This window comes from Amblyomma maculatum, chromosome 2 (assembly GCF_055883805.1).
Source record: "Amblyomma maculatum isolate TAMU_Amacu chromosome 2, ASM5588380v1, whole genome shotgun sequence".
Taxonomy (NCBI): Eukaryota; Metazoa; Arthropoda; class Arachnida; order Ixodida; family Ixodidae; genus Amblyomma; species Amblyomma maculatum.
The window spans coordinates 158,499,312-158,511,336 of NC_139345.1; the positions used below are offsets into that span (position 1 = coordinate 158,499,312).

Sequence of the window (12,025 nt, forward strand, 5' to 3'; positions counted from 1 at the left end):
TAAACTTTATTGAATTAAGACAAAAAGGTAACGAACGGGCATGCAAACAACTGATCTTGTCCACGGCACCGCACACTCTTTTCTGAAACGCCGAACTGTCGCTGAAAGGGCGGCTATGTTGTTCGCTTTGGTGAACATCACTTTTTCTGGAACGCCACGGTAAACTGCCTCCACATGCTGTTATTTATTGCTAAAGCGGCATTTTATGCTCTCATAGGTCGAACGAAAGAGCACACGTGAAGGTAAGTGCGCTTGGGACGGGAAAAAAAAATGCTAGTAACTGCAGGATGTCGATACGGTTTTGGCTGTCCGTTCACGAGCAGGCGCGCCATTTGTTGCCAGATTGCCTCAAATTCTGCTAAAGATCACTACATAAGACAAGGGGTGACTTTAGCTTTTTTTTTTTTGAGAAAAAACAGACTTATATTCCAATTTATATATAGTAGTTATGCGGTGCGCAGAGGGAGTAGTGAGCGTGAGCACGTGGTTCGCTCATTGGTGACTCTGTGATAGCTAGTTGTGCTGTACACGTACAGAATGCGGTGAGCGGTGGTGTGTGGCCCACACATAGCTGATGCCTTAAGAGCATGGACACGAGGTTATCAGATTTCCAGCATCATAAGTGAGCGTAGGCACATGACCAACATACAGTTGAACATCGATACAGCAAACAGCAATATTGCAAAGCTTGTGATGCAGCTAACATTTTTCGTTGCAACTTCTTGCTTTCATTAATTTTTCCTTCAATTTAACAAAGTAGTTTTGCATTGAAGTTTCAGTCTGAAGTCTTTACGAGCATAGAAAGCAAATTTCGACAAATTCTACCACCTGGAAATAAAAAATGAATTTTTTTTTTACGTATTACAGAAGTGTGCGGCATGTTGGTAATGCAACACAGTGAAGGAAAGGGAAACTTTCCCCCTTAGTGAAGCTCCATCTACTCGGACATTCGTATACAGTCAAATCTCGTTACTACGAACACTGCATTAACGAATTTAAAAGTCCCCAGTATGTTTTCTGTTTTCAGTGTAGAAATATTTAAAAATGACGAATTTCAATGTAGCGTATATTTCAGGATAACATAGGTATTTTATTTTTTCTTCTCTAATCTAGGAACAGCAGTATTATGAATTCGGCTAAAATTAACAGCACTGCAGCTCGCAACTCTCATGTGAAACCGAAACTGCCATTTCTACATATATGGTCCATGGGCTGTAACTATCATCATCAGCATACCTAGTGCCAGCTCCTAGCTCCATCACAAAGTTGTGGCAGTAGCCAGCAGGCCTAGCCACCTGCCTTTTTTCTGTGTTGTGTGTCGTTTGCTGGTCGAAAATGTATTTTTTTTGTCTCAGATTATCTTATCGCAATTTTGTGGGATATTGGACAATGAATGCAGCCAGTGAAGGTGGCAAGAAGATAAGAGGCAGTTTCCCCTGGAAGAAAGCGACGCAGGGAAAAAGCGAATCGGCCTGCAGACAGCTAGCATTGCCCCATCGACCGCCGCAATCATTTTGAAAGGCCGAGACAAGATTTTCAAACTTCAAGAAACACTGAAGATGAGGCCATGTAAAACTGGCATTTTTTTGCACATAGACAAAGTTCGTGCTTTCATCGCTCGGTACAGTCACGTACCCGATGAGGTGTTGCGCAAAGTAGGATGTGCTGTATTGGTGTCATTTAGTGTGTGATCGTGTGTCCTGCACGCGGTAGACGGAAATAACTATTTTTTATTACAACAATATTTCAAAATAACGGTCCAGCTTGATTTGTTATATCGAGATTTGACTGTAGCATGTGGCTTTTGATGTCCAGAAGGACGTTCTGACTGGCGTAACGTTGTCTAAAGCATCTAATATATTTGCTGGCATGCAAAGAAAGGTTTAGACAGTCATTTCGTTCTCTTTTAATCGTGGTGCTCATACTTGTGTGATTGAGATAAGCCCATGTCGCCCCGCTGCAGTGGCCGGTAATTAGACTGCTAATCCAGAGGGTGCATATTTGATCCCGGCTGCGGAGGATGCTTTTTGTTGGAAGCAAAACACAAGCTGTCTATGGGCTGTACGACGTCAGTGCACGTTACAAGTTCCGTGAGTTGAAATTTCCGGATCCCTGCACTATCCTTCATAGCCAATGTTAGTTTGGGACTTTAAACGTCATAAGCAAAACTAAGCCATGTCTCATTGTTATCGGCCCCATGAACTGTGAACAGAATCCACGCTCCAACGGCGCCCTAAGGTCTGTGCTTCAAAAAACATGGACAGTGGTTCACAACGCTAAATGAAGCATACGCACTATTTCGCAGCAACCTGCTACTTGTATGTCTCGTTCCAATCAGCGCACGAGAGTCCATGACGGGTCGCAGGGTTGCTTGAAGTCAATAATGAACTCCCGCAACATTGCTCTGTTTCGTATTTGATGAAAGCGCCTGCTCTGTGGTTATCACTATATCAACATTTCAAAGCTTGTAATAATTTTCAGTGATGCCGTTTATACTTCCAGCCATCAATCAAGATTTCGAGATAAATAATTCGGTCAGAAAATACTTAGTGGGTTATACCTAAATGTACAGCTTCAGTGGGAAGCTGCTCGGCTCTACAGAAAACCTGGACTAACGCTGTATTTTGAGGTACAGTAAACCCTCGTTAACACGAACTCGCATATGTCGAAAAATCGGTTCAGTCCAAAATTTTCCACACCGCGCCTTCACCTCCCATTGGTGCTATGCATTAGCTCCCATTTATCTCTAAGCATTTTTGGGGCGTAATGCGGATATCTCGAAATTTTGACTGGAAGAACCAAATGCAAAGGTCATTACCGAAAGGTGATAGGGGCTCAGAGCGAGCGTTTTGTTCCTATACTAAGTCAAGTTCGAAGAGTGAATACAAAATTCCCGCAGACGCAGCTGTTTTTCGCCTTGGGAGCAGTCATGTGAGCACCGCTCGCGCGCGCGGGGGCTGATCGGTCTTATTGGGCTGTCAGTTCAGCCAGTTCAGCATGGTTTGGTCAGTTGCCCTTCGCACGTGCATAGCGGCAAGAGCGGTTTAGTGATTGTGTGGTTCTGTTTCGTCATGCTATGTGCATGAAGCGTTGATTTTTGTTGTATATGTGGTGTCCGCAACGCTTGCTCCGAAACAAAGTTGAATGCAGCAGCGGCGACCAACGGCTTATGCGATGCGTCCAGCCACTCGAAGATGGTTTTGTTGGGCCGAATGCCAACGCGAAGCAGGCAAGTATGACTTCCAAAATAATAAAATTCAGTTTTTCCTGAGAATTCTTTTGGGTTTATTACAAAAGCTCCCCTTGTGCAGTAGAGCATCGACAGGCCAAGCCGCCACAGCATTTTCGCTCGTTGCTGTCGCGCTCAGGTTCTGGGTTTTTAGAAAATTTCGCGTCTCACCCGGAAGCAGCTCGCGAGGCAGCCAACCGCAGAAGGCTTTGAGCTACTCAAGTTCAGTCCCAACTTTTTTTGTTTTGTTTTGTTTTGTTTTGCGAACGAAGTTTGTTTTCTCAGTCCGGTTTGAGCGAAGAATTTGCAGATGCTCACTTCGTCTGATCCGTGCATATAGGAGCGCATTGAGACGATTCAGTAAAAGCTTGGTAGGGTAGTAAAGGAAAATAAAAAGGCTAGTTTGACTAGATATTGTTAATTTTCTAAAGCCGGAGAAAGCCACTTCTTGCAATGCAAGTGTGCATCTGTAGCAGCACACCACTGCGCTGCGACCTTTTTTTTTTCTTTTTTTAAACGTGATGTGTAAAAAATTTTATCAGTGTTATTGTATTTCAAGCTGTGCAGTGTTAGAAATGGGATATAGCGTAACTGTACTCTCCTTGACGGAATGACGACAAGGTGGTAACAAAGCAACGCTGAAAACGTGGCTCTGTCGCAGAGTCCCGTAGCTCCGTGCGGTGTGCCTCAGCGGAAACGATAGGCGCAGGTGGCGGCGGCGTGCGACGGATGACCAGGGGCATAGCCTGCTTTATACTCTGTGCCTGTCAACGCGCCGCGCAAACAACAGAGCGGTGCCATCGAGTAAAGTTGCGCGGTCCCCTCGCTGAGGGCGCCGCTGACGTAGGGGTTGAGGCGCACGGGTCGCACGGGTACGAATGTTGGCGCGGGGCGGGCGCGCTGTTATTCGCTAGCGGGGCAACTGTTCCTAAGCATGAGTCGTGCATATTCAGCATATTTACTTGTAAGGCCGACATTCACTAAGCATAACAAGTGATCATGATACTTGTTAGGCAATAACACCAACGCTATATATGACATTTTATGTCAGGCAGTTTCAAGAAATTGCGCATGGCTTGAAAAGCTGCATGACTGCTCCGCTAGCGCCAATGGTAATAGAAAAATTACAATGCTAGTCTGCGCTGCAATAAAACAAAATTTAAAAAGAAAGGCACCAGCATTTATTTACACATTTCACAACAGCAATTGTGCTTCAAGAGTACCATGTAGAAGTGGTGTGATGAATAGCTGCCACAAGTAGGGAAAAAAAGTTCACGGTGACTGCTGTCACTGATAGCACTTCAGAAGGCAGCTTGGTTTACAAATGATTGGAACAACTGCATCGCAGTATGCCATTGAGATCTGTAATGAGAACAGTTTTGGTATCAGCTGTTACTTTCAATGATTCAGCGCGTCGTACAAACCTTCTTTCCTTGTTTTTTTAGTTAAAAAAAAAAAAAAGATCGATCACTCCAAAATAATCGTCACAAAAGGCAAAGCTTGTGTTTTTATTCTTTCACAGAATTGCGCAGTTAGAGAAACAAAAAATACTGTGCTGGAGCACATGTAACGTACCACACAGGTGAGCTAACCAGAGAGGAAATTCGCATCGCAGTCCAGAAAATACACGTGCACATTTAATATTATTACCTTATTGACGCGTAATGAACACAGTGCTGTCATTATTTCTCACAGGCCTTAATGCGGTTGAGTGCGAGAAGGGAAACTAATATAGGCTTTGCAAGATTTGGTTCAACTCACTTTAAAGTAGTCATCTTCACAATAGGTAAATCTTGTGTTTCTATTTTATCACAAATTTTCGTAATTAGCGTATACTGCAAAAAAAAAACTTCGCAGGAGCACACTAACACACTACGCAGAGGAGCTAGGCGGGGAAGCAATTAGCATTGCAGTCCAGAAAGCACAGGTGCGCATTTAACATTACTATTGCAGTATATTGACGCTTAATAAACACATTGGTGCTGTCACTATATTTTACAAGTCTCAAAGCAGCTGAATACTATGCAGCGATCGCCGCAAGGACAAAGCAAAGCTGGCACTTACCAGTTGGTGCAATGCTGTATTCCTGCAACACCCGAAGGCAGAGAAAAGTAGAAGCATGACCTTGCACACAACAGAACAGTCCACGAAACAGCGAGACAGCGGCAGCGCGTGGCTATCCGGACCGCTTTGCAACACTGCGCACCCGGCACTCGCCTGGTGAAGGTGACCCTACGTCGCTGTTGCCATCTCTCGGCAGCCAGCGGCGTAATTTGTCAACGGAGGAGGAGCGGCGGCGACGGCCGTGGAGCGCGGAGTTGACAGGCACAGAGCGTATAAAGGAGGCTATGCCAGGGGTTGTCACCAAGAATTTTCGGCATTTTGCTTATCTCGAAACTCCGCTTATCTCAATTTTTCCCGGATTTTACAACTTCGAGTTAACGAGGGTTTACTGTATGCGGTTTTGAGTTCATGAAGCTTTATTGTACTACTCACGCCGCTTGTTTTTTTTGCGTTTCTTCTAAAATCGCCTGTACCAGCCTCACGAATGTATGAAGGCAAAACAAAGTGGAACAGAAAGGTTTCAGGGATGCACAATATAATTTGCACCGCTGGAAGACAAAAATATTTATGCAGCGAAATTCGCAATATGTTTTATGCCGGAAACTATGACTTCGTTTCACCGAGGTTCAACTGTATTGTCATGATTGGGAGTAGTGAGCAGTGGCCATGCGACTGTAAAGAAAATTCCATCAGCTGTAAACAGTTCTCTGTGAATGCATTTTTCATGCTTGTGCATGCAAATTTTAATGCGAAAGCATTTTTGGCTCATCAGTGGCGTGCTTTGTAAGTGACTGTCCGCGGAATGTCTGGTCAAAAGACTGATCCAAACAAATCGTGCACAATCCAAGTAGCAAATCAAAAAAGCAAGATGCAGAATCCAGTCATGACTGCTTGGTTATAATGCCTTAATAACATTGCATAATGACTAGCCACATTAGTGATATCCCTAATCCAAGCCATAGCCAACAGTGCAATATAGAATCTACAGAACAAGCTAACCAATGCAAGATGCTCCTGTGTGCTTTCGCATTACTGCACTTAAAGAGACTTAAGGGCACCCCTTGAATTTTTAATCATTTTGGGATATTTTTTTTGCGATCCTTATGAGACTTGTTGAGATTCTACTGTAGGTATTCCGAAGCAGCCTTTGGTTCAACAAAAGGAAGACACCTATATGTGATGTTTATGCAGCCCCATCTGCACCGCATTGTGAACCGGTCCATGGAGCTGGCGCTCAGTGCACGGGAGCCGTACAACTACTTCCTGCTGCTGCGCGCCCTCTTCCGCTCCATTGGAGGGGGCAGCCACGACCTGCTCTACCAGGAGTTCCTGCCCCTGCTGCCCACCCTGCTGCAAGGTGGGCCACGCATCTAGCACCTAGACTCACTTCAAAACCAAGCTGCTCATTTTATCGCCTCTCAGTAATCAAGAAATACTAGCGCTACTTTACTAAAACAAACCCTCTGTCTTCCAGTGCTCTCCAGATGCTGCCTAATCTCGTGTCTTTGCCTTTTCCATTCCTTCTTAAACCACCCCCAAGAACTTCGTCTCACCTAAACTACAGCCATTGTTTCACATGCATTATGTGTTGGCACCCGCACTTCCACCATGAGCAGTTCATTTTTCCCCGACGCTATAATCATCTGCTCTGATTGTCAGATGGTCTGCGATAAACTAGTTAGCCAGCTTTCGTAGTTTCACGAACCGGTTCCTTGATACTGCATATTATACTTGATTTTGAACTTCGTTAACCACACTACAATGTTGAAATGTAGCTGTACCATCTCTTGTACTTGATTGCTTGATTCTGTTTCTTTGCTTTGTTTGTTTATGGTGTTGCTTTATTTCTTTCCTTTGTTCTGCCACTACGTCAGCTTGTACGCATGCCCCCTCTTGTATAATGGCTGCAGGCCTTTAAGTGGCAAATAAATAAATGAAATGCATAGTGCCTTGTGCAAGCAGCACATTTTGCTTGGCTTTAAAATGAGTTACGGGGGACCCGGGCCTTTGCGGTCGAAAATCTGTCAGAAAATCGGATTTTTGATCTTCTCGTTTTCACGATTCAGAGATTTTTCCGCAGCTGCCTCCGAAGTTTCGTTGAAAAATATTGGCTAATTTGCGCGTTACAGCATTCCAAAGACTAGAATGTGCGCGTGTGGCCCTTTAAACTGAGGTCAAATCGTGCCAAATTTCGACCGCCTGCAGTTAGAGAAATATGCGATCCGCGGGCATAATCTTGGTGTTGTTCGAAAGATCGCGATTCAGGCCATTCCTATATTTCGGTTGGCGACCATGAGTGAGCCCACCAAAGTGAAAAACAAAGGAACAAAATCGCATGAAACACACGCTGCTATCGGTCTCCCACCCGCACGTGAGCAAAATGGTGAGCTTTCGTTGGCTGACGGCGTTGACTGCTTGTGGTCCGGCGCCATTTTGAGAAGGTCTCTCCGTTATGCCTAGTCGGCCTAGCGCCGTTCCCTCGTCGCAACCACAACACGAAATGCGCAATATTTAGACTCACGCTTCGTTATTAGCCTAAAAAATGTAGAGAGAGAAGATAAATGCGCTGGGGACGCTGCATCGCTGCATCTGGTTATCTGCAATCAATGACAAAGCACAGACACTCTGCGTCGAGTCCACGATGGCTTGATAACGGCGTAGCATAGCCGGTCGTGCTCAGTGCGACAGCGAGGAGTGGCACGACCTGCTGCGTACGGAATCGTGATAACGCAGATGAGCAAATGCAGCTGTGCAGCTTTCCACGCCGGGATAGATTGCCTGGGAGGTAGTGTCGCGACCGGCCGCAGCGGCAGTCGCGAAGCAGTGTCCCGCGAAACGCGAAACATAAAGATTGCGCGGAATGCCAAATCCGGTCGAAATAAACTTGCTTCTGAATACTACACAGTGCAAGATGAGCAATGGGCACTTATCACTAGTTGCAGGCCGACTGCGTTTACAACATGAACGTGAGAATGGTGATCGCGCACCAGAACTTGGCACCAACTTTTGCGGAGGTCACGATGCAAACGCACTCGTCTTGGCGGCGGCCTCCGGACCATGCGTTCCGTTCGCCGGAAATTTCATTCCTTGAGGGAAAATTGTATTGATGGTAAATGATGCATTGACATCGGAAGCTAGTGAGAACCCACTTTAATGAGTTACTGTTAGCTTTGGTGCTTAAAAAATTTGTCAACTCTTTTTTCTTCAATTTCTCAAAATTAAAATATTGATGACTGCACATGCTTGGAGGTGCAATATCTCTGGTTCTACTTAAGATACTTGCTATAATTCCTTTTGCACCAGAAAAGTAAACTCATGTAGGGTGCAAAAGTATCAATGAATTTGTGGTAAATAATGAGGAAAGTTTTTAGAATTTGCATGGTTTCTGGAGTGTCCAGGTGGCTTTTTGGTCTCTGAACTTTCACAAGCTGTAACTTTGGTTAAAATGGGACCAGAACATTCAATCTTAATTTTTGCATTCTCTGAATTCATTTGATAGATCAATTTTTATTGTAACTCCTGTAGTTTTACCGATAGCTCACCTCCATGCAAAGAGCATAAAGTGCTCAATATCTTCAAAACTAAATGGCTTACAGGAAATTTATGTGCATATTTGAATTCAGCACAAAAAGCTACCACTAAATGAAAAATATTGTCTGAAGACAAGGGTCCCCCTTTAAATGAACGCTGCAATGTTTGGAGTGTGTTTGCTAGGCATAGTTTAATTTTTCATGCATTCACCACTGGCCAGTGTGAACTATTAGAAATGTGGGGGGGGTTACAGGTCTCTTATTTGATGATGGTGCATCTCTTAAATCCGGGAAAGCACTCTCATACAAGCATTTTCGTTGCCCTCAAGGAGCTCATGCTAAGGTCATGCGGTCGACGTGGTTTTTGCAGACTTTGCAAGTAGTACAGTTGAAATCTAACTGTAACTAACTGCCATGTAACAAATTACTTAATGTTACAACACGAAACAAACGAGGACGAAAAAACACTCTTAAACACAGGATGCCGTACAGCGCCCGTTTTGTGTTTGCATGTTTCTTCGTCCTCATTTGTTTCGTGCTTTTCTTTAGCCATGTAGCCATGAACCAGCTAGCCCAGGCAAAAGTCTTGATTCAATAGTAGGTAGTTCACAATTCACCGACAATTTTCACTTTGAAGCATGTGTATTTGCACTCTGTGACAGGTCCTGACTTTGATATAACAAACTGTCTTTGCTCAACTGTCTCTTAGCTGGCGCTGTGTTATCTGAAGTTTGACTAAAGTGTGCAGGTGCTTCACACTGGCAGCACGAACTGCCACGAGGGGAAAGTCCTCAATCACAGTGATCAGCTAACACAGCGGCACTGTTAGCACCTCACTGTGGCGGTTGAAACTGTCGCTGTAGCTTTCACTTTTGTGGCGTTACGTAGAGGTACAGTTGTGATTAAAAGTGGTATACTACGCCACGCAGTTTGAGAAACCTGCCCATCAGCATTTTCTGACAGTGAAGCAGTTACTTCTTCACTGGCATCCAAACTCGATCCGCGACTCTCTGCAGCGCTTTTCTGCAGGCATCCAAACTTGATCCGCAAGCCTCTGCAACGCTTTTCCGCAGGCATCCACCGCGGCTGTCTGCAAAACGTTTCCGCAGGCATCCAAACTTGATCCCCGACCCTCTGCAGCGCTTTTCCGCAGGCATCCAGACTTGATCCGTGACCCTCTGCAGCGGCTTTTGTTGTAGCCCATGAGCAGCCTTCGGACATTTAAACTGCACATACCGTACCATGCCATTCTAGTCCAGACTTGTGTGGCCGATGTACTAGTGGCCAGTGTGTTACGGCGGACTCTAGTGTAAATTGTGTATGGAGAGTAGTGAAGGGCACATCAGAGTTCAGTCTTGCTGAGCGTATGCTTTTGGCACACTGAAGGACGGACGTTTGTGCATGTGCAGGGCTGAACGGCTTGCAGAGTGGCCTTCACAAGCAGCACATGAAGGACTTGTTTGTGGAGCTGTGCCTGACGGTGCCCGTGAGGCTCAGCTCCCTGCTGCCGTACCTGCCCATGCTCATGGACCCCTTGGTGTCGGCGCTCAATGGTTCCCAGACCCTCATCAGCCAGGTGCGTGGTTGCTTTCACATTGTCAGTTCAGCCATCCTGTCAGATCTGCAGCTGTGACTTTTGGATAAGATTAACGTTTTGTTGACCCTCAAAGTCTGAGTTGGCAAACCTTTCGCTCGGCCAGTCTCGGCATAACAATTTAGTTAGCTTCAGCGTCAGCTTTTTTTTCTAGTCGTGTTCCTACCTGGCATGCTGTTGCCTGCTTCTTTAAAAAAGGAGGAAAAAAGGCAGCGGCATGCTTTAATTCTGATACATATGTTGCGCAGAAAATCCGCCGTCGATGTTGGTGTTGGCATTGTGAGCGCAAACTCATGGGCATGTCGTTGGCAGGTGATACAGTTGAACCCCTCTATAAAGAAAGCCCTCAAGAACGAAATTCTCGCGACAACGAAAAATTCTGGCGCCCCCGGCGAACTCCCATAGGGTTCAATGCATTTGTCCCCTCTCAACAGCGAAGGGTTTTTAAAAAGCAGTCCCGCATTAACGAAAGTTTGAGGTAGTGTTCTGCAACATTTTTTCGGCACATCAGCCAGTCGGGAACATAGAATGGGCGAAACTGCAGCAGCACACTCATCCGACAAGTCGAGCCCGTTCATTTCACCTGCCAACAAGCACCGGCGCAGCCATTTTTGTTTACTTTCGGTTGGTTCGGTAATGATGATGATAGCAAAGCATATTTTTTTTTTTTTTTTGCCCGCTGAAAGCGGCTTTTTGCTAGCCTGTCTGTTGGCCACTACGCATGTATGTGACGTTTCACGCCACGTGACGACACCGCCGGCCAACCGGGGAAGAGCAAGGAACCTCCTTTTTTTTTCTTTTCGCTAGTGCGCCGACCACGCGACCACGCTATCTCGCCGATCTCGCCATCCGCCTTGTGCCGCTCGCGACTTGCCTGTGTACAGTGTTTTTTGTTGTTTTTTTTTTACTGTCGGAAACATGCCGCCTCCTGTAAAGAAGCGCAAGTTTTTGACGCTGCAGGAAAAGGCTGCAATTATCGCCGAAGCTGAAAAAGGCAGGAAGAAGACTGATATTGCGGAGGAGTTCGGTATCCCGTGCAGCTCGCTTTCTACGATTCTGAAATCAAGGAATGGCATCATGGCGGCACTCCAGAACGGCGCGCGCGCTCAGAACAAGACTTTGGCAGCGCCGGTCTACGAAGACGTGGACAAAGTCGTATTTCAGTGGTTCCTGGACAAGAGAGCGAACAAGGTGCCTTTGTCCGGAAGCCTCCTGCAGCAAAAGGCGATTGACTACGCGTGCATTCTGGGGCACGACAACTTTAAGGCGAGTGCCGGACGGCTAGGTCGATTTAAAGCACGGCACTGCATTGTCGCCAAAGTGTTGTCGGGGGAGTGTGCGAGCGTAGACGCTGAAGCAGCATCTTCCTGGATGGAGAAAAGTTACGAAGGCATAATGGACTAGTACGAGCCCTCCGAAATTTATAATGCGGACGAAACGGGCTTCTTCTATGAAATGTTGCCTTCAAAAACGCTAGACCTGAAAGGAAAAAAATTCCATGGCGGCAAGCTGAGCAAAAAGCGGGTCACCATTCTTTTATGCTCTAACATGGATGGATCTGACAAGCGTCCCCTCCTCGTGATCGGCCGGAGCAAGACTCCACGGTGT

At 45.8% G+C, this 12,025-nt stretch overlaps 1 protein-coding gene across 3 annotated transcripts in view; it reads left to right on the forward strand.

Moving 5' to 3' along the window:
* Nipped-A (Transcription-associated protein Nipped-A) overlaps positions 1 to 12,025 on the forward strand; it is a 287,463-nt gene that overhangs the window by 80,004 nt on the left and 195,434 nt on the right. For all 3 annotated transcript variants that reach the window (XM_084595462.1, XM_084595463.1, XM_084595464.1), the window contains exons 21-22: positions 6,485 to 6,650; positions 10,233 to 10,399. In XM_084595462.1, the coding sequence (XP_084451588.1) occupies positions 6,485 to 6,650; positions 10,233 to 10,399 (333 nt within the window). The remainder of the gene's footprint in view (positions 1 to 6,484; positions 6,651 to 10,232; positions 10,400 to 12,025) is intronic.